The sequence below is a fragment of the Antedon bifida genome, chromosome 11 (genome assembly GCF_963402885.1).
Source record: "Antedon bifida chromosome 11, ecAntBifi1.1, whole genome shotgun sequence".
NCBI lineage: Eukaryota > Metazoa > Echinodermata > Crinoidea > Comatulida > Antedonidae > Antedon > Antedon bifida.
In genome coordinates this window covers 15,297,341-15,319,586 of record NC_136236.1, presented here as the reverse complement: position 1 = coordinate 15,319,586, position 22,246 = coordinate 15,297,341, and the positions used below count along the sequence as shown (strand labels likewise).

At 34.3% G+C, this 22,246-nt stretch overlaps 3 protein-coding genes across 5 annotated transcripts; 2 read left to right on the top strand and 1 right to left on the bottom strand.

Annotated features, from left to right (window-relative positions):
- Nucleotides 1-930: 930 nt before the first annotated feature.
- On the bottom strand, nt 931-5,409 carry LOC144856397 (mannan-binding lectin serine protease 1-like). Its single transcript, XM_078714398.1, has 9 exons — nt 5,218-5,409; nt 4,340-4,517; nt 3,890-4,146; nt 3,406-3,606; nt 3,165-3,299; nt 2,842-3,027; nt 2,499-2,636; nt 2,072-2,398; nt 931-1,782 (listed from the first exon to the last, which is right to left on the bottom strand). Exons 1-9 carry the CDS (start codon nt 5,315-5,317, stop codon nt 968-970), a joined length of 2,337 nt encoding a protein of 778 aa, XP_078570524.1. The 5' UTR covers nt 5,318-5,409; the 3' UTR covers nt 931-967.
- Nucleotides 5,410-15,688: 10,279 nt separating this feature from the next.
- Nucleotides 15,689-19,132, top strand: LOC144855537 (queuosine 5'-phosphate N-glycosylase/hydrolase-like). 3 transcript variants are annotated; one of them, XM_078713431.1, is made up of 9 exons: nt 15,689-15,789; nt 16,334-16,450; nt 16,538-16,632; nt 17,160-17,292; nt 17,386-17,535; nt 17,682-17,805; nt 18,050-18,158; nt 18,270-18,414; nt 18,558-19,132. In XM_078713431.1, exons 2-9 carry the CDS (start codon nt 16,346-16,348, stop codon nt 18,717-18,719), a joined length of 1,023 nt encoding a protein of 340 aa, XP_078569557.1. In that variant the 5' UTR covers nt 15,689-15,789; nt 16,334-16,345; the 3' UTR covers nt 18,720-19,132. The 3 variants fall into 3 exon arrangements, with proteins under 3 accessions (XP_078569557.1, XP_078569558.1, XP_078569559.1); XM_078713432.1 differs by lacking the exon at nt 15,689-15,789 and adding an exon at nt 15,808-15,844; XM_078713433.1 differs by lacking the exon at nt 15,689-15,789 and adding an exon at nt 16,049-16,087.
- A 1,392-nt stretch (nt 19,133-20,524) lies between these two features.
- LOC144855773 (uncharacterized) lies at nt 20,525-22,139 on the top strand. The gene has a single exon (XM_078713699.1). The coding sequence runs from the start codon at nt 20,562-20,564 to the stop codon at nt 22,068-22,070; it is 1,509 nt and encodes a 502-aa protein (XP_078569825.1). The 5' UTR covers nt 20,525-20,561; the 3' UTR covers nt 22,071-22,139.
- The last annotated feature ends 107 nt before the right edge of the window (nt 22,140-22,246 follow it).

Here is a 22,246-nt window from a genome sequence, read left to right as displayed (position 1 = left end):
GTGTATTTTTTGTTTTGATCGCTGGAACCTGAGCTGAGAATAATTTATCTTTTAAGTATTTCCAGTCAGGAAAGGGATTGTACATCAAGGGAAGTAATTCGTTTTTGATAAGTGGTTGGGGATCATTTATTACCCGGATGTTGTTATATAGTTTCATAAAACTCGAGGAAGTAACTCTGTTCTACATTATTTATTTTATATTTTTTATTTCAATGTTGATAATACAAATCATTGATCAACTTTGTTTTCATAAATTTGCAAATCGTTCTCTAGTTCTTCAACGCATACCGCCTCGTAGACCACATATTTCACGTCATTTCGAACAATTTCCTACAGTCCTAAGATCCCCTCCAATGCCAAATTCTTACTAAAACTTACTAACTTTCATTGTAGTACTTCTATTTGTTCCCTATATCTTCAAGAAGACTGGATATGCCGCATAAAATATTTGACGATATTTGTCCATAGATCTGCTCGCAGCACTCACTTGCACTTTTCAATATAAATATATCAACAAAATTTGGTGAAACTCTGTAAACTTTTCCAAGAACCATTCTTTATTTTACTGAAAATATTGCATAACACATCATTTTGAAAAACAAACATATCAGACCTTTATGCAGGTTGTGCAACAATTTAAAACCTGCTTTTATCTGGTGGCATGTAACCTTAAGCTAAATGAAAAAAATTCTGATGTCAGAAAACGATTACTTGGTGGTGAATTTGCTTAATTCTGAAGTAACCAATGATGTATTTTTGCTTTAAAGTCCACAACAGGAACTACTAACATACATTTATTTTGAACGAGAAAACCCAATTGGTGTTTTGCCAAAAATCTAATTTTCGTATTATATTTGAAAAGAGCGAATGAGGCCGTCAGAATATTTAGGGGATTTTTCGTCAATTGATGTTGCTCAATTGAAATATATTTATTTGGATCTGTTTGGCATTGTGCCTTTTATGCATGCTAGTCATAAACTCCAGGCACGTAATTGGTAATCCAATCCTGGTAGCGAATTACCTTTGCATAGTAGCCATATGTACCGGCTGCTCCACATCCTTCACCCCAACTTACAATACCTAGGAGCTGCCAACGCCCATCTTCTGTCACTCGGACAAGTGGCCCACCACTGTCCCCCTGGCAAGCGTCCTGTTGCCCCGTGGCATGCCCAGCGCAAATCATGTTAACCGTTACTTCATAACTCGTAGCATCTATACACGTCTTCTTCCCTACAAGAGGTATTGTTACTTCTTGTATATATCTAGGATATGTGGTTGGGGCTCCTTCTTCAAGCCTTCCCCAGCCCATAACACGAACCAACTTCCCCGGCCCTGAAATCTCCTTAACCACTGATTTACTTGGCAAACAAACAGGCTTCACATATTCCGTAAATGTTTTAATTTTTCTTGATAATTTAATCAGCGCAATATCGTTGTCAAAAGTTTTATGATCAAAGTTTTCATGACTGATGATCTCTTCGACTTGGAACTTCTCTTCATCTCTACCCATTGTCAACTCGTCGTGATCACCAACCCATATCACAAGGTCTTCGTTCCTGGTAATTTCAAAGTCTCCCTTATCCGCCAGGCAATGCGCTGCCGTAATGATCCATTCGTAGTTGAGGATACTTGCCCCGCAGAAAAACCTCTTTACTCTCGTGTGATAAAGACGTGCCATCCAGGGTGTGGAACCAACAATGGATGTGTCCCCGTTCACAATGTACCCCCTATCGTCTTCTTCAATGCTTTCTAAATATTCTTTTGAATTCAGAATTCCACACACTGAAAAATAATTATGTAACTGTTTAAATACCGTCCTTTTTATCAGATAAGGAACTGAGTTTCTTTTCGTTTGTGAGTGGACGTCGTATAAGACGCAATGCAAGCGAGCGACAGCTCATATCATTTGGGATTACCGTCATCGGTCAATGAATATTAGGGGGTTTCTGCACAAGCACGTAAACGTTAACTTTAACGCTATTTCCCAACATGCAACGCAACAAAATCGATCTGCGCATGCGCAAACATTACGAAAAACGTCCAAATGAGAATGAAGCATATAAGATCTTACCGTCTGATATCTTTTCCTCTGGTTTAATAGCCAGCCAGGCGTCTGCTTCGCCAACTCTTTCACCATCCGAGTCTAGTATGTAGCAGGTATACTTTCCTTCTTCATTCTCCGTAACATCAATGACCAACAGATCCGAAAATATCAGTACAAAGTGACTCCCAACTTCAATTGGTACACCGTCTTTTTCCCATCCAATTGTGGTAGCGTCTGCGGAACGACACACGAACGTGTGATCCTCGTCGGCAAATATTGTTCCGTTCTCTGGTTTGTTGTCAAAATCTATTATCTCTGGAGCCTTTGGCGTAGGCAAACTTTCTCCTTCAAAATCTGTTGAATAATATATAAATTAAATAATCAATTGAATTTGTAATAATCAATAAGTTAATTGTGAGTGAAGTCTACCCATTGAAGATGGAAGTCTACTCACTGAAGTATACCTGTTTCTCTGCGCTAAGGCCGTCTGGTGTTTCAATGCGGCACGTGTAAATACCTCGATGTTTCCTCTCCACACTCGGTATGATTATACGACCACTTTCAAAAGCAAATATGCCCTCAACTTCTTTACCTAAGATGACATAAAAAAAACGTTGAGATGGAAGACATTGGATGTGGATTGTATTTCCTTATTGGCATTGTAGCCACGATAACAGGACACACAGTAATTGAAAACCTTTAAATTTCTCTGATGCACCTTGGGTATTATAGGCCTACTAGAAGTAGAGATGCTACGCAGACAGTAAACTATAATTTAGATAGGTGCTACACAATACCTGTCGGAAGCTCGTTTCCGTCTTTCAACCATGTAATTGTAGCACCGTCTAACATAGCTTCACAACTCTGCCTGACCTCCTCTCCAATCACCAGTGTTACGTCATGTGGTTCTTGCTTGAAATACAGATCAGGATCTACCTCCTCTTCCTCACCATCACCTTCTCCAGTGATTCTTGAACGTTTTTCTGAAAAAAGAAAGATTTTCAAATAAGTTTTATCATCACCTGCATTAACCTGTCGAGTTCGGTTGGTATCATCTATAGTCCGTAGTAAACTGTTTTCTTCTTTTATTTAATAAAAACCATAACTGTAAAATGCTTACTTGAAGTAAAAGTAGCTTCAAATCCAAGTTTGTGGGACGACACATCGGATACGAAGTCGATACGAATTGCTTCGCCTGAGCTCGTAAAGGTCTCGGGTAATCGGTTACCGCAGAAAACGCCATGAAGATCTGAATCTGAATTTCAAAAGAGGATATAACAATAACTATTACATTTATTTATTACGGAACAAAAATGTTGAATATTACGTTTCATAGAAATTTGCATATTCGATATACTTGCCTTCAAATTCACCATCTCTAATTTCAATGTAGTCAAAAAAACAGCCGTAATCTTCCATATCCATCGATTTAAATTGAAGAGTGATGTGATAATTAGGAGGCGCTTGGACAACAAGTGCGCACATGACGTCATTGGGATAGTGATGAGGAAAGTCTGGAGAAGTTACTGTGCCATTGATGGCGCGAATTGTTTTGCTGCAACCTGAGAAAGGATATTGGGTCAAATTAGTTTATTTCAGGGGAACAAATATTTTACTGTACAGTGTGAAGTGAGTGAAACTGTTAACATAGCATGTTTCTAAAATTGAAATAGTAGTATGGAAAGATGGTAGTTTTGAAGAAAATGAAAAATACTAGGCCTAACTGTAAATATGTTGCGTTCAGATTGAAGAGCTAGACTGGACTTAATATAAAATGCTGAAAATTTAGGCCTACAGAAGAAAAGGCCTAGATCTAGTAAGAATGTTTTTCTCTACAATATTTACCATCCGTATCGACTCCAGGAGTCCATCCTTCAATCGGTTCGTCAATAGCACCATTATCGTCTGTGTCTATAGCAGCTTGTTTGGCTGTGTAGCGGGCTCGAAATCCTCTTCCACTGTCCGTTCCATCTGACTCGAACTCCACCAGAAGATGTTGGGCAGAAGAAGTAAAGTCAGGTGGGGCATTGTTGGTACCACAATGGTTCACTATTCTAGGGAACTTCTTCGTTGGACCATCATAGATACGAACTGCATCGTAACTAGAAAAGTACCGTATTATAAATATGAATATACTGTATTTATATGTATATGTACTTACATTATCTAGATGGGCAAGGAATACCAACCCAAAGATTTTATTCTACTTCAAGAAATCGTGTAAAAGAATGACCTTCATGCAACTCAACTCCTGCTCTGACTACATTTGTCAGTAATCAAGCAATGCATACTTACGGGCAGTCTTCAGACTTTTCAATATCAATATCAACAAATTGAAATAATATCACTTGATCTGGATCTGCTCGGATCAGCCACGCACAATCGGAATACCTCGGATAGTTTTCGGGATATCTCGGAGAATGGATATTTGATGGCTTGGATTCGGCTGGGCCAATTACACCGCAATCCACCTCTACAAAAGCATTGTTAAGTTAGTAAGAAAGTATAAGTCCATATTGTATTTTTTGCGATCCCAATATAATCAGATGTTTGTGATTATTCTACTCTGTTACGGTTCTTTCTTTTCTTTATTTCAATCATTTTAGAAAGATTTGGAAAAAAAGGTAACATCAGTTTTATCAAGCAAAATCATTTCTTAATTTGCATTGAAAAGCATGGAAATAAACAGACCAATCATTAAATGACCTTAAGGATTAAGTATACGTTAAATCCTTAACACACCCTTTTCCAAACCTAGATTCCGTAAAACAAGTTACCGTAACATATTTTCATGGTCATGTATTATTTAGTAAAAATGTAACAAAAGAGAGTGAAAATATATGTTATTAATGTATATTATAACTTATAACTACTATTAAACTAAGCTTTTAAATATACTTCGGTGACATTCAATACAAATATTTTGGATTTATTTTTGGTTAAGAAGAAAAGATAAATAAATAAATATAAATAGGGATTCGTTAAACATCATTTTTAACATAATGTATAATTGTCACATAGGCCACATTTATTAGGCGTACGATTACCAAAACGACTGGTGGATCATGCCAAAAGTAACCGACAGCACAACTTTAAAAAGCCTATCTTAATTAAACTGTCCCTTTAATTAAGTATTTTAACTATAAGACATACAAATGACGTGTGTGTATTACCTGATTCTACGCTAGATCCAACTATACTGCTACTACTACTCCAGGCCTGGACTTGCTCTATTAAAAGTATTACAAAACAGTACAATTTTATATTCAACATTGTCGGTGGTGTCAAAGACTTAGTTTGAAAGTGTTGTCGGAAATACTTTATAACAGGATACTAATCATTGGAATCGACCATTAATAGTATAATAATCCGTACGTAATATGGACATGATGTCATATCACTACTATATTTGGGTATATCACTGCCATAATTGGGCACATCACACTTTTTTGTCAAACTAGTTTGATAGTGTAGACAGCTTTATGTCGTTGTTCTTCGCCTGGATTCAGGAATTCGTAAAAAAACTGTGTGTCGAAGAATCGACTGTGGAAGCATGTCCTAATCGTAACTATAGTTTCTAGGTTATACAATCAACCCAAATCAGAAGTTCTCTTTTATCAATGATGTATTTTATCTACGTCCAATTTATCAGATGATGATGTATATAATACTGATTACGAGCACAATGATTGAAACATTTTACCCTCTTTATACATACAAATACAGAAAACGAAATAATATTATAATGTCAATAATGATAATCGTTGTTTTGATGATTGGCGTTTCACGTCCTTAAGAACTAGATTTTTGATCGATATTTGACAAGTGAGTGATAACACAAATTAACGTAGCTAACCAATATGTATTTGTTTGGATTCATTACAAGCATTATCGTTGCAATAGTTACATTGGAAACGATTTGATCAAAATCGGGTTTTAAAAGTCGCATGTTAGCTCACATTTTGTATGTAATAAGTGAAGCTAAAATCGAAGAAAATATTATAGGTTATTCATAAGTAAAATTTAAAATAAAATAACCATGATCTTATAAAGAAACGACGACTAACCAGTTACCATAGCAAAACATTAATGGGTGTGACGTTTAAACACAATTCCAAGATACTTTCATTCACTGGGATTTTATAAGTTCATCACATGTGCGAGAATAATTCAAAATATAAGTGTCGAATTCGGAAAAAAATATGTTCAACAAAACAGGTAGGCCTACCGGTGGTACTGAGTGTGACTTTGCGATCGGATTTTTTGTTATTTCTTGTTTAAACACAATATTCATTCTAATTGGAAACATGTTGGTTGTTTATGTCGTGTATATCACACGAGCTCTTCAAAAACCATGTTACGTGGTTCTTGCAAGTATGTCTTTGGCGGACATTCTGGCAGGTCTGGTAGGAATCGCAGTTAACATTGAATGGCTACTAACAGGTCAGTTTTATAATCTACAATCAGAGTCCGGCTGGTGGTTTTACATGTTAATGTCTAGTTTATTTTCATTTACTTTAATGCATCATCTTATATTGGCTGGTGAACGATATTTTGCTATTTTCTATCCATTCTTGTATACAAACAAAATCGACAATAAAACAACTGTTGTTTTCTTATTGATAAATTGGATTACTTCCCTATGTCTTTCTCCTATTTTGTTCGCTACTGTTTTTACACCAAAAAACATAGTTATGTCAATTTTAATTACAATGACATCATTTTATGTAATCGTAATATTCTGTCATTTGCGAATTTTTATAGAAGCTCAAAAATCATCGCGACGAATTGCATCAGTGGGCCTACAAACTCGAGAAGTAAAAAATGAATTTAAAGCGGCTAGAATAACGTGTATTATACTTGGTGTTTTTAGCATTTGTGTTGTACCATTACCTTGTTTTTTCGCTGTCAACTTGTCGACACCTTTTGAAGACTATCATTGCCAGACAATGTATTACATCACTGTGCTGTTATCTTTTATGAACAGTGTTACCAATCCAATTATCTATGGAATAGCATATTCACAATTTCGTTCTGCTTTTAAAGCAATTTTTAAAATTTTGTAAAAAACGGAAAGACTATATATTAATAACATAGTATTTTTCAAATGTATAGTTTAACACATTTTTTCTTTATAATTGCGGATGGTATGTAATTGCGGGTGGTGTGTACAGTTTACAGTAAAGAATTAAGAAGTAGTTTTATTTACCTCATATGATGGTTTAATTACACTTCTGTTTATTTACGAACATTCCTCGTATTCGTATTAATGATCAGAATGCATTATCCTCGGTGAACGTGGAGCACGGGTAATTTCGAGCGATACGCGAGGACCAGCTAGTTTCCTTTCCATTCAATGCAATAACTTCACCTGTGCCACGTTTTATTACTCATTCGGCAGTGCAACATTTTAGATTAGCCGATTGAGGATAGCAATTAAGAAGACAATCGAAAATGATTCACCTTGTCAATATTTATTATCTGTTGTTTTGATTGGCGTGTGATGCTTCAAATAACTAGTAACTAGTGATAGAACTAATTAAGAAAAACGAAATTTACACCGTGTTTGAATTATCACAACGAGTCGTCGGTTGTAGCAGAAACTCGCACATGTGCATTTATCAGTTGTAGACATAAGAATAATTTCAACCAGCTCCATCGACAACTAGCCTATTAAACACTGATGCTGTGATTGATAAAACTGCTGATAATTTTCATCAAGATCATTTTTCATTGCGTGTTGTTAATGTAACATTTGAAACATACTCAATGTCCAACACAACTACTACCTTTGCGATCGTAATTATGTGATTTATAAACATGTTGATCGTTTCCATCAAGATGATTTTTCATTTCGTCTTGTGAATAAAACTCATTAAAATTGTTTAAAAAGATGTCCAACACAACTACTACTGTGTGTGACTTTGCGTTCGGATTTTGTATTATTTTTTGTTTAATGACAATAGTAATTTTAATTGGAAACATGTTGGTTGTTTACGCCGTGTGTACCCCACGAGCGCTGCAGAAACCCTGTTACATGGTTCTTGCAAGTATGTCTTTGGCGGACATTCTGACAGGTTTGATAGGAATCGCAATTGGAATTGAATGGCTACTAACAGGTCAGTTATATAACTTGGAATCAAAAGTTGGCTGGTGGTTATATACGTTAGAATCTATAGCGATTATATTGACGCTAAGTCATCATATTATATTGGCAAGTGAACGATATTTTGCTATTTTCTATCCGTTTCTTTATACAAGCAAAATCGACAATAAAACAACTGTTGTCATCTTATTCGTCATATGGATAAGTTACTTGACAACTTGTCCTATTATGTATGCTACATTTTTAACACATAAATACATATTTTTATTAGGTTTAATTACCCTCACATCATTTTATGTAATCGTAATATTCTGTCATTTGCGAATTTTTATAGAAGCTCAAAAAGCATCGCGACGACTTAGGCCTACATCAGTGGACCTACAAACTCGAGAAGTCAAAAATGAATTTAAAGCGGCAAGAATAACGTGTATTATACTTGGTGTTTTTAACATTTATATTGTACCACTATCTTGTTTTCTTGCTGTAAATCTGTCTACACCTTTTGAAGAGTTTCGTTGTCAGATAGTGTTTTACGTTACTGTGTTGTTTACTTACATGAACAGTGTTACCAATCCAGTTGTCTATGGAATAGCTCATTCACAATTTCGTTCTGCTTTTAAAGTAATTATTTTAAAGTTGTAGAAAGGAAACATATTCCGGCACTTAAGCTATACATTTTACTGAGTTATGAGACTTAATAATTCGTTGATGATCGACATTTGTAATAAGTGAAATAAGTGAAAACATTGTGTGAAACGTGGGTAAGAAGTGTGCAATACACAAGGACCAGCTAGTTCATCCGCAAATGTCATTTAAATCAAGCAGCTTGTGTGTGCCACATGTTTGTTAGTGTATCGGTAGCGCAGCAGTTTTTGATAAGCATATAGAAGAAGACGATCGAAGAAGGAATCATTTATTATGATGTCAAAATGATAAAACTGTTTTGATTGACGTGTGATGTCCAAAGAACTAAATAGTGAGTGATACAACTAATAACTATAATTAAGCAAAACGAAATTTGAACCGTGTTTGAGCGAATTTAATCACAACGCGACACAGGTCATGGTTTTGTTGGAAAACTCGCGCATGTGCACCCTAGTCATTTGTAAAGATAAAACTAAGTTCTATCAGCTTCATCGACCGATAACCTATGCAGTAATTATGTTATTTATGAAACTGTTGATCGTTTCCATCAAGATGTTTTTTCATATTGTGTTTTTATAAAACTCATCAAAGTTTTAAAAAGATGTCCAACGCAACTACTACCGAGTGTGACTTTGCGATTGGATTTTTTATTATTTATTCTGTAACTACAATATTAATTTTAATTGGAAACATGTTGGTTGTTTATGTCGTGTATGCCACACGAGCGCTGCAAAAACCATGTTACGTGGTTCTTGCAAGTATGTCTTTGGCGGATATTCTGACAGGTCTGGTAGGAATCGCAATTGGAATTGAATGGCTACTAACAGGTCAGTTATATAACTTGGAATCAAAAGTTGGCTGGTGGTTATATACGTTAGAATCTATGGCGATTACATTGACTCTAAGTCATCATATTATATTGGCAAGTGAACGATATTTTGCTATTTTCTATCCGTTTCTTTATACAAACAAAATCGACAATAAAACAACTGTTGTCATCTTATTCGTCGTATGGATAAGTTACTTGACAACTTGTCCTATTATGTATGCTACATTTTTAACACATAAATACATACTTTTATTAGGTTTAATTACCCTCACATCATTTTATGCAATCGTAATATTCTTTCATTTGCGAATTTTTATAGAAGCTCAAAAATCATCGCGACGAATTGCATCAGTGGGCCTACAAACTCAAGAAGTAAAAAATGAATTTAAAGCGGCTAGAATAACGTTTATTATACTTGGTGTGTTTAGCATTTGTATTGTACCACTATCTTGTTTTCTTGCTGTAAATCTGTCTACACCTTTTGAGGAGTTTCGTTGTCAGATAATGTTTTACGTTACTATGTTGTTTACTTACATGAACAGTGTTACCAATCCAGTTGTCTATGGAATAGCTCATTCACAATTTCGTTCTGCTTTTAAAGCAATTATTTTAAAGTTGTAGAAAGGAAACAGATTCCGGCACTTAAGCTATACATTTTACTGAGTTATGGGACTTAATAATTCGTTGATTTGCAATAAGTGAAATAAGTGAAAACATTTTGTGAAACGTGGGTAAGAAGTGTGCAATACACAAGGACCAGCTAGTTCATCCGCAAATGTCATTTAAATCAATCAGCTTGTGTGTGCCACATGTTTGTTAGTGTATCGGTAGCGCAGCAGTTTTTGATAAGCATATAGAAGAAAAAAATCGAAGAAGGAATCATTTATTATGATGTCAAAATGATAAAACTGTTTTGATTGACGTGTGATGTTTAAGGAACTAGATAGTGAGTGATACAACTAATTAAGCAAAACAAAATTTAAACCGTGTTTGAGCGAATTTAATCACAACGCGACATAGGTCATGGTTTTGTTGGAAAACTCGCGCATGTGCACCCGAGTCATTTGTAAAGATAAAACTAAGTTCTATCAGCTTCATCGACCGATAACCTATGCAGTAATTATGTTATTTATGAAACTGTTGATCGTTTCCATCAAGATTTTTTTCATGTTGTGTTTTTATAAAACTCATCAAAGTTTTAAAAAGATGTCCAACACAACTACTACCGAGTGTGACTTTGCGATTGGATTTTTTATTATTTATTCTGTAACTACAATATTAATTCTGATTGGAAACATGTTGGTTGTTTACGCCGTGTGTTCCACACGAGCGCTGCAGAAACCCTGCTACGTGGTTCTTGCAAGTATGTCTTTGGCGGATATTCTGACAGGTTTGGTAGGAATCGCAATTGGAATTGAATGGCTACTAACAGGTCAGTTATATAACTTGGAATCAAAAGTTGGCTGGTGGTTATATATGTTAGGATGTATATCAATTACATTGACTCTAAGTCATCATCTTATATTGGCAAGTGAACGGTACTTTGCTATTTTCTATCCATTCCTGTATACAAACAAAATCGACAATAAAACAACTGTTGTCATCTTATTTGTCATATGGATAAGTTACTTGACAACTTGTCCTATTATGTTTGCTACATTTTTAACACATAAAAACATATTTTTATTAGGTTTAATTACCTTGACATCTTTTTATGTAATCGTAACATTCTTTCATTTGCGAATTTTTATAGAAGCTCAAAAAGCATCGCGACGAATTGCATCAGTGGGCCTACAAACTCGAGAAGTCAAAAATGAATTTAAAGCGGCTAGAATAACGTGTATTATACTTGGTGTGTTTAGCATTTGTATTGTACCACTATCTTGTTTTCTTGCTGTAAATCTGTCTACACCTTTTGAAGAGTTTCGTTGTCAGATAATGTTTTACGTTACTATGTTGTTTACTTACATGAACAGTGTTACCAATCCAGTTGTCTATGGAATAGCTCATTCAAAATTTCGTTCTGCTTTTAAAGTAATTATTTTAAAGTTGTAGAAAGGAAACAGATTCCGGCACTTAAGCTATACATTTTACTGAGTTATGGGACTTAATACTTCGTTGATGATCGTAATATACGACATTTGTAATAAGTGAAAGAGGTGAAAACATTGTGTGAGACGTGGGTAAGAATTGTGCAATACACAGGGACCAGCTAGTTTATTCGCAAATTTAATTTAGATCAAACATCTTGTGTGTGCCAGCAGTTTTTAATGAGTATATAGAAGAAGACGATCAAAGAAGGAATCATTTATTATGATGTCAAAATTATTATCTGTTTTGATTGACGTGTGATGTCCAAAGAACTAGATAGTGAGTGATACAACTAATAACTATAATTAAGCAAAACGAAATTTAAACCGTGTTTGATCGAATTTTATGTCAACGCTTCATCAGTTGTTTTAAGTGGTAGCAAAAACTCACGCATGTGCACTTATCATTTGTAAACATAATAATATAAGTTCAACCAGCTTTATCGACCAATAGTCTAAACAGTAATGACGTGATTTATAAAATTGTTGATCGTTTCCATCAAGATTTTTTATTTTATTTGTGACGTTTCGATCCTCGATGTTAAGATAGACTAAAAGGCATGTCTAACACAACCTATACCGAGTGCGACTTTTCAGTTGAATTTTTTGCTTTTGCTTGTTTAATCACATTAGTAATTCTAATTGGAAACATTTTAGTCGTTTATGCCGTGTATGCTACGCACACTCTTCAGAAGCCATGTTACATGGTTCTTATAAGTATTTCTTTAGCGGATATTTTAATTGGCTTTTTAGGAATCGCAGTTTTAATTGAATGGGTATTAACAGGACAGTTATATGATTTGAAATCTAAGAATGGCTGGTGGTTATATATGTTAGGGTCTTCTGCGATCACATTGACTATACTTCATCATCTAATATTGGCAGGTGAGCGGTACTTTGCCATTTTTTATCCATTCCTGTATACAAATAAAATCGACAATAAAACAATTGTTGTCGTCTTATTCGTCATATGGATAAGTTACTTGTGCATTGCTTCTATTATTCTCACTACTGTCTTATCATCTAAGAATACACTTATGTTAAATTGCATTACCTTCGTAGTATTCTATGTAATCGTAATATTCTGTCATTTGCGAATTTTTATAGAAGCTCAAAAAGCATCGCGACGAATTGCATCAGTAGGCCTACAAACTCAGGGAGTTAAAAATGAATTTAAAGCAGCAAGAATAACGTGTATTATACTCGGTATATTTAGTATCTGTGTTGTACCATTATCATGTTTTTTTGCTGTTAATCTGTCTACACCTTTTGAAGAGTTTCGTTGTCAGACAACGTTTTACGTTACGATGATGTTACTGTACACTAACAGTGCTACCAACCCAGTTATCTATGGAATATCACATTCACAATTTCGTTTTGCATTTAAAGCAATCTTTCATAGACTTTTCAAAAAACAAAATAATGTGCATTGAGGCAAACATAATAGAATAATGTGATCGAAATTTATATTTTCAAGTGACAGCATCAATCAATAATATTGATGAATATGATGAAAGAAACATAATGAAGAACATAAAAAACATAGACTTATTAACAATTTATATGAAGATGACAGTTATGCCTGCGGTATACATTGATTATATGCCTTTAGTGTTGTTTTGTTTGACATCTCAGACACCATACAACAAGTTGACGATAGATATTACCGAAGTAGGTAATAAGATATTTTAACTGAAGATATTTTACTCCATTATATAATAATTATTGAAAGTTTGCATATGTATCTTTAATTTACTGAAAGTGACAGGTAATATCCGTTTTAATTTTAAAAATGATAGGTATGTTGAATTCTACACTGAAGTATTGTCAGTCAGTCAATACTAAAATTAACTCAATCATGTCGTGACGTGTAATTTGAGTGGATACTATTATTAGTACAATAACTTTTACGCCATAGTTGCACAAGAGGTTGATGAGTACGGTGTGTGTTGGTTTGTGGAAAAAGAGCCTTCAAGTTTCCACAGAAAAACTAAACATTCTCAAATCCTCGAATGATTGTGAGTTACATCATTATGCGACTGTGTTACGGAAGATACCAGATTATTTTTGGAGTAAAAGTATGCAGGCAAAAGTAGTTTTGATCGTACCATCATAAACAATTTTAAGGAGCATCAGTTTAGACTTGGTATCAAGATTTTCCACTGCTTTGTAACTATATTTCTGATTTTCTTCAAAGAGAAATCTTTGCGAACGTCCAGTGATAATGTCTTTGTCAATGTTCAGTACCACATGAGTGGTAAAGATGATATTTCAGTAAATGCCGTCTGGTAGCTTGAAGCAAGAGTATTCAGATAAAACAAACAAGGGTAGTCTACATTTTAACTTTCACTTGAAGCAAGAGTATTCAGCCCAAACTTGAAGATCAAGGAAGTAATAATACCTCAAAATGTTAAACACTACAACATATGCGTGTGAATTTACTTTACATTTCTACTTGTTCTACATCATCATAACATGCTTAATTTTAATCGGAAACATGTTTGTGATTTACACTGTTAAGACTACACTACGTTCTTCAAACACCTTGTAACATGATTCTTGTCAGTATGTCAGTGGTGGACATTTTGACTGGTTTTTGGGGTGTGTGGGTACTCATTGAATGGGGCGGAACAGGACAATTATTCGATTCTGACACTGTTACTGGTTGGTTGACTTACATATCAGGGTTCACCTTTATATCCTTTTCACTGCTCCATCATCTAATCATGGCGGCTGAACGATATATGGCAATCTTATACCCATTTTTATACACAAGTAAAGTTTATAATAGATCTATATGTATATTTTTAATATCCATTTGGATTATCTACTTTTCTATCGTTATGTTAGTTTTCATTTTTAATATTTTCACTGTAAAAGATCATTTTATATTTGTTGTTCTCGCAACAGTTTCCATTTATTTAGCTGTTATATATTGTCACTTACGAATATATAAAGAAGCGTGGATAATATCACGTAGAATTACATCAGGTCAAAGTTCAAATGTTAAAAACGACTTAAAAGCGACACGCATAACCGTAATTATGCTTATAGTATTTAGCATTTCTGTGCTACCGTATACATGTTTTTGTATTGCAAATTTCAATGTTCCATTTGAGCATTTACGGTGCACCATTTTGTTCTATTTTAGCCTTTCAGCCGGGTATATGAATTCCAGTTTGAATCCTTTTGTATATGGAATATCGCACACAGGATTCCGCAAGGCTTTTAAACAAAAGTTTTATAAACTAATTGGAAAATAAGATCTTTCTTGGTGAATTTATTTCGTAGTAGGCTATTCTATTCTGACATATATTTGTATAATGTACTGTCCCGTGTTGAATTGTTCAATAGCGGCCAATTCTTTTAATTTAACTTTAAGGAATGTATTTAATGTAATGTCTTTTTTATTATTATAATAATGATTATTATCTATCTTATATTGTACATAATAATAGTTGTATGTCCTCCAAAAAGATTAATAAATCAGATTTTGAATAGGCATTTGTGGTTTTAATAAAGTTAATTACTTCAACAGAAAAGAAGTTTTCACTTAAAAAGACAAAACAGTTTAATTTACCAAAAAACACATTGGCTAGCAGCCAATTTGACTATTTTTGCTTTAAATTACAGTTTCTAGGTAAATATTTTCTTTTTCGATCCAAATTTTTGGTCAAAGTGAATAACTATTATGGGACATTTAAATGGCATCAACAACAAAAAAACTAATTTTAGGAGGACGATATATCTTTAAGTGACTCGATATGTAGGCCTAGCCTAGTAGAAAAATTGTGACAACAAATAGTGTGAAAATTAATAAAAATTAACATTCTAAAACACATACATAATTTATTGTTATTACATAAATAGATAGAAATGGCAAACAAAATCTGAAATTGTTAACCGCTTGGGGGCGCAAATTTCTAGTGACGTCATCGCTGTAAAATGAATATTCATGAGAATATCCAGACAGCGCCCTCAATAACTAATGTTTACATAATTATACGGTTGATCGAGCAAGAGGCACGTGTGATGTGATGTATGTTGTGTTCGTGTTGACAACTCCGTTGAACTGGTAAGGAGGCCTGGCCTACTGGTTTTCATTAAATTATAATAAATCCAGTAAAATAGTAATGATATAAACAGTAAAATCCGCCTATTTAAATGCCTTTAAAGCCTCTCTTTACAAATGCCAGGCTCGCTACCTAACATACATTTTAGCTAACTGGAATTATATTTATACATATTATTATTATTATAGCCTATAATATATAGGTAATAGGCCCTAGCCCTAGGATAGTAGCCTAGCTTTTGGCCTAGCCTGGCGACCAGTTATATTAAAGTTAGCCGTCCATTTAAAGGCTTAGATAACAGTAAGTGTACTTACTTATTATTACTGGTAATAAGAGGGATACGCTTCAAGAATCCTAACAGACAAACGTAGTTTTTCCCATGTTCTAACCATGGAGGTAAAAATAATTTTATATGTAATATTTTTTACCTCCATGTTCTAACCATGGACCTACAAATTACAAATGTGTATATACAATTATTAATAGCTAAAAACCAGAACTATTTTAGTATCTTTTACTAAAACGATAAACTACTGTTTGTAACAGAGAAAGAAGAAGATGAGCCACTCAGTTTTATCACCAAGACAATCTGCAAAGTTTATTTCTGACAACAGCTCAGAAGTGAAGATTAACAACAAGGGTGTTGATAAAGTTGCTGACATAGTATGTAACAAAATTAAAATTAAAGCATACCTCTCTGTCCCCTTCTTCCATATTTAACTATTTTTAATTTCATGTTTGTTTACTTAGATTGGCGAAAAGCTACATAACTGTGAGTACAGCATTAAAGCATGGAAACAACACAGCCTGCATCCACAGAAAATGGAAAAGGAAACAGTTGATTGGTAGGTAGTGGTGGTTTCAAACATGTTGGATCCACCGGAGTGACAATAAAACAAGAAACAGTTGATTGGTAGGTAGTGGTGGTTTCAAACATGTTGAATCCACCAGAGTGACAATAAAACAAGAAACAGTTGATTGGTAGGTAGTGATGGTTTCAAACATATTGGATCCACCGGAGTGACAATAAAAAAAAAAACAGTTGATTGGTTGGTGTAGTGGTGGTTTCAAACATATTGGATCCACCGGAGTGACAATAAAAAAAAAAGAAACAGTTGATTGGTTGGTGTAGTGGTGGTTTCCAACATATTGGATCCACTGGAGTGACAAAGAAGTATGTATAAAATGGATATTGTCGCCTAGACCCTTTTAGCATGGTTCTACTGAAAGATCTCAACCCTACTTACCACCATTTTGGCAAACCAGGGAGATGTCTCCCTGAGCAAACACAATAATCAGCACAACCAACCAACCCAGTTAATAATCATATGTACTTACACAACTTTTTCTTTTGGTTTTTTATTTTTCTCAGGATATTTGTAATCGACACCTTGAATTTCTCATTTTGGTCCGAGACAAATGAGAAAAGATTTTTGGTAGATTACAACAATGAAAAACACAGTGGATACTGGTCACTATGTGCTGCCCTCAAGCGGGCACTGGAGGCAAGTCACATGTGTACATCTTACAACAATTAGTGAAAATATAGAGGTTAAAATATTAAAAAAACTACTTTCTATTTTCAAATTTTTTCTAAGGACGGAATACCAATTACGACTCCGTCATACTATAGTACTATCGGTCTTGATAAGTTACAGTACATCTTCCGATCAGTTACTGACACTAATATACCACTGCTGGAGAAACGACTGCAGCATTTACATGAAGTTGGACAAATCTTAGTTGAGGTAAGTTTGCTTTATATATTTGAATATCTCTTATTCAATCCATATATGCCATCAATGCCTATGGCACAACTTGCATGTTTTGTGGCTTGGGTGTCATACAAATTTCGCACAATAATATTGAAAAACTACTAATATTTTATGTTTAGAAATTTGATGGAAGTTTTGTAAGATGTCTTGAACAGTGTGACAATAGTGTTGAAAAACTTCTTGATATAGTCATAGAAAATTTCCCTTGTTTTAGAGACTATGCTGAATTCAAGGGGAAGAAAGGTAAGTTGATTGAAAACATTTACTAAATATTGTTATGTCTCTGTATATACCTTATTTCTCAAATGCATTAGGTCAGCTCAATCTAGCAAAAAAGGGAACTAGTCATTGATGAGACAACTTGTACAATCTGAATACCTTGATTGACACAGTTAATATTTTACTATTTTTAGTGTAAGTGACATTTGTTTCCTCCAGAGCGACACTATTTTGGATGAGAATTTAAATTGTTTGCATTGCATTTCAGTATCTTTATTGAAGAGAGCACAAATCTTAGTGGCAGATATTTGGGCTTGTTTTGAGGGTGAGGGATATGGCAAGTTTCATGATATTTCCTCCCTTACAATGTTTGCAGACTATAGGCAAGTATAACAGAATTCTTTATCAGTTTTTTTTTTTTGCCTAGTGTTTTGTCTTGAAAGTTCAAAGTTCAGCTATTTTCGTAACAAAGTTATATACTCTATTACTTTTAGAGTTCCTCAAGTTCTGAACTACTTAGGAGTCTTAGAGTATTCTGCTGCCCTCATGGACGATTTAAAATCGTCTAGACTATTTACACCAGGAGAAGATCTTGAAGTGGAAATCCGAGGAAATTCTATTTGGGCTGTAGAGGTACAAGAAATCATTTGTGTTTAAAAATATTGAATAGTATAAAATAGAAAGGAGACTGTTGCAGAGAGAGAGAGATAATGCTTGACCTGTGTTTTTATTTATTTTATTTGTGCAATTTTTTGTTTGTTTTTTTTGTTGAACAGTTGATAATTGACAAGATTCGACAAAAACAAGGTGACAAAGAAGTGGAGGATAGAAACTTGAACGCTGTTATAGTTGACTTTTATCTGTGGGATTTCTCAAAAGATCATTGGGCTGACATGAAACATATACCAATACACAAGATTCGAAGTACCAACTACTAAAACCTTTCTATCTTGCAATTTGGCAGATCAAACCAGCATCCAAGGCACCGAATGCACATCAAAAGTTGACATTTTTAACATTGACAACACTTATGTAGTGTCTAATATAGTAGCATTTGAAAATAGATGCTGCCTTGATTTTAGTGAACGTGAACAACTTTCTTGTGTCTGATTTTAATTACTTAATTTTTAAAAGTTTTATTTTTAAACTATGTATTAAAAATATTAGTATTAGGCCAGAAAATTTACAAGGACTATAAACTGTGAAGCGGACATAATTCACTTATTTGCACTTAAAAAAGAAAAATAATCATTGTATCAAATTAAATTTTAAAATGTCAACAGATAGAACATGTAATTTTTTAAAATATTATATGATATATATGAAATATAATAAATACATAATCATAGCAGTACAGTGTATAGCTTGATTATTGAGACTTAAGCTCTGGATTTACACTATCAAACTAGTTTGACAAAAAAGTGTGATGTGCCCACTTATGGTAGTGATATGCCCAAATATGGTAGTGATATGACATCATCATGTCCATATATGAGCACATCACATTTTTTTGTCAAACTAGTTTGGTGGTGTAGACAGAGCTTTACAACAGGTCATTAGGTCTTGTTAATGTGTACGATGATAACTAATAGTATTAGAGATAATCTTATTTGCTACTGTGCTGCAGTACATACCAAGTGTGAATGGGTACTTAAGTACCAATTGTGTCTTCAGCCTTTGTTCTATTCATTCATTATTAACGAATCTTCCAGTTGTCATAGTGTCATTGAAACAAATGTACAATGATGAACGTGATCAAACAGGTATAATGTTTGGAATGATGTGTACTTCTTATACTTCGTCTACTATGATATTTACACAAAAATAGGAAATTTAAAACGATTTATTCAAAATACGTTGGTAAGTATTAAACTATTATTTGCTTAGTTTTAACATCCCCTTCACTAATGGTTTCTTGAGATAGCTCTACATAGTATAAGCCCTATCATATCTTGGGAGACGAATGATATTTTTTATAGGACGAAAATTAATTAAGTAGACCTCGATTTAATACTTTTCAGTCAAAGAAATGTTTCTCTAAATACATTTAACCACATCCCAGCCGCACTACAGTTAAAATTACTTGCGTAACGCAAGTAATTTGACCAATAACGACTAACCGAGCTTAAATTAAGTGTACTCATATCTACGGGTCTTTTGCATGCATTTAGTTTATGCATTTCACAAATGTTCGTTGATAGGAAAATCATCTTTTATTGTGTCTATAAACATTTCCGACTTTGGTCAAACAGAACTATTATTGGGCAATTAAGTAGAAATTACAGGTGATTTATCTATAGATACAATCACAATTATTTGTTAACCAGAAGTTTATATCATAAAACAATCAGTCATTTCCGTGTCGATACAAAGTCCTGAAATACAATGAAATTATTACTATTTATCATCTCGTCAAATGTATTTGCCTTGGAGAGACTCATCTACGAGGTACATATTACATTTCATTTGTTTACACGAGCTGTATTTCTCACATACTTCCAGTAATTTTGGGTCAGGGTTGGAATGTTATAATGTATAAAAACAAAACGCTACTATATATTTTAACGATCAGTTTGGGAATACAATTGGTATATAAGCTGAAAACAAACCAGTAGACCTACTGAACCAGATAAGGTAAGTAGGCCTATGCTTTTGTCTTCAGCGTTTAGGCCTATTTACTGATGGTCTTGTTAAAAAACAATAATAAAGTAAAATTCTGTTTTATTTTTAGAGATTGTTTAACTTCATTAGAGTATTATGAGAGGTAGTCTGAGCCGAAAATGAGTCGAAATGGAGAAACGTCAAAAGTTACGAATCGTGATGCTAAGTTTGCGAGTCACAAACAAACACTACAGCACACAGTGAGAGCGAAGAAGATAAATGAATCGCAGTTGTTTAGCCTCTTGCGGTCTGTTGATGATCAGAAGAACAGACGAACTATTCAGATTGATAAAGAGGTTGTAGAAGTTGAGAAATTCTTGGAGAAATTGAATAAAGATCAAGATGAAATTAAGCGATTGAAGATTATAAGAAGGAATACACAAAGCGCACTAAGTAATAGTCTTCCAGAAACCTCGACGTCATCACCAGCTAAAGAGACTGACAGATCATTTGGTAATGTCGACCACACTCAGAAAAGAGAAAGAAAAGAAACTCCTGTAGCAACGAAACTTATAGACTCCTATTACAAATTTGACGCAAATGGAAAACGCATTGCTGACATTCAGTTAAACAGTTTGAGTTCACCAGTTGCTGGATTCAAAGAGTCAAAGGTCGCGTGGGAGTATATTACAGATGACTGGTCAATGTCAGGACTTTCCTTAAAGGACTTCCGAAAGGATAGTGCAAAGTCCTCTAGACATAGTGACACACAGACTGCCAACACGATTGATGAAGTTTCTGATTATGGAGGTGACACGTGTATCAGTCCGCTCGATGTGCCAATCAAACAATTTGAAGATTCACAACGCGCGCGTAATAATTTGCCTAGCAACAGTGCCCCACGGCAGAAAGAACAACATATGGTCGGGATGGGGGGTAGGAAAGCATTAAACTCACATTTAAAATCCAAAGATCTATCAACTGAAAATCGTGAAATTGAATCGGGTAGGAAAAGTAGTCTGAGGCGTGGAGATAAAAATGGCAGCGGATTGCGACGTGAAGTGACTTTTAATGAGACACCCGATATTCACTTTCCGCACGTTAGAAGGAAAACCTTTCCAGGTGATATGACAAAAAACTTGTCCTGTGATAGTAGTTTATCACCGAATGATTGTAAATACCCGGATTGCATTTATCATAACCGAGAACATTTATTGTCGACACATAATAAAGAATTAAGTTCACAAGAGTATTGCAAGACGCTTCCCAGAGTCAGTGAGATCACTGGGAAAATGGTTAGAATCCTTGGAAAAGACAAGGGAACTTCTCCATCTGAGTGGAAATCAAAGAGAGTTGTCATCCCTTCATCTCCTACACCGTCTGATGTTTTCAGAGGTGTAGATACCAGTGTTAGAAACCGCATTGATCTGGATTTTACAGATCTGGATGTTATGTCGTCTGTTCGAAGGCCAACAAAAGGATCCAACAGAGAGATGATGCTTAGAACTAAAGAAGTGAATCTTATCACAACGTTTGCATTGATGAGGAAACGGGTTGCAGATCGTATACCCCAAGATTTCAACAGAAACTATGGAACTCCAACTCCAAATTGGAAAATATTAAATCCTTTAAAACTACGCCATAAAATTACACATTCTTCCCCTCTTTTTGTGAAATGGAAGTTTTGAACAAAAAGATAATAAATATGGATAAACATTTGTGTTAGTTATTGTAGGCCTACTGTTTAAAAAGTATGTGCCAAGTATAATTTAGAAATAAACTAAAAAAAGGAAATCATGTCTTATAGAACCTTTCTTTATCTTCATCATCCCATCATCATTCTATACCCATGTGTATCATTAAA

Excerpts from the sequence above, each read along its gene's own strand:
- LOC144856397 (XM_078714398.1), bottom strand. The coding sequence starts at position 5,317 with ATGTTGAATATAAAATTGTACTGTTTTGTAATACTTTTAATAGAGCAA. Across the intron at positions 3,300-3,405 it reads TAGAGATGGTGAATTTGAAG|ATTCAGATCTTCATGGCGTT; the intron begins GCAAGTATATCG and ends TTTGAAATTCAG. Across the intron at positions 3,028-3,164 it reads TGAAGCTACTTTTACTTCAA|AAAAACGTTCAAGAATCACT; the intron begins GTAAGCATTTTA and ends TTCTTTTTTCAG.
- LOC144855537 (XM_078713431.1), top strand. The coding sequence starts at position 16,346 with ATGAGCCACTCAGTTTTATCACCAAGACAATCTGCAAAGTTTATTTCT. Across the intron at positions 18,159-18,269 it reads TCCCTTACAATGTTTGCAGA|TTTTAGAGTTCCTCAAGTTC; the intron begins CTATAGGCAAGT and ends ATACTCTATTAC. Across the intron at positions 18,415-18,557 it reads ATTCTATTTGGGCTGTAGAG|TTGATAATTGACAAGATTCG; the intron begins GTACAAGAAATC and ends TTTGTTGAACAG.
- LOC144855773 (XM_078713699.1), top strand. The coding sequence starts at position 20,562 with ATGAGTCGAAATGGAGAAACGTCAAAAGTTACGAATCGTGATGCTAAG.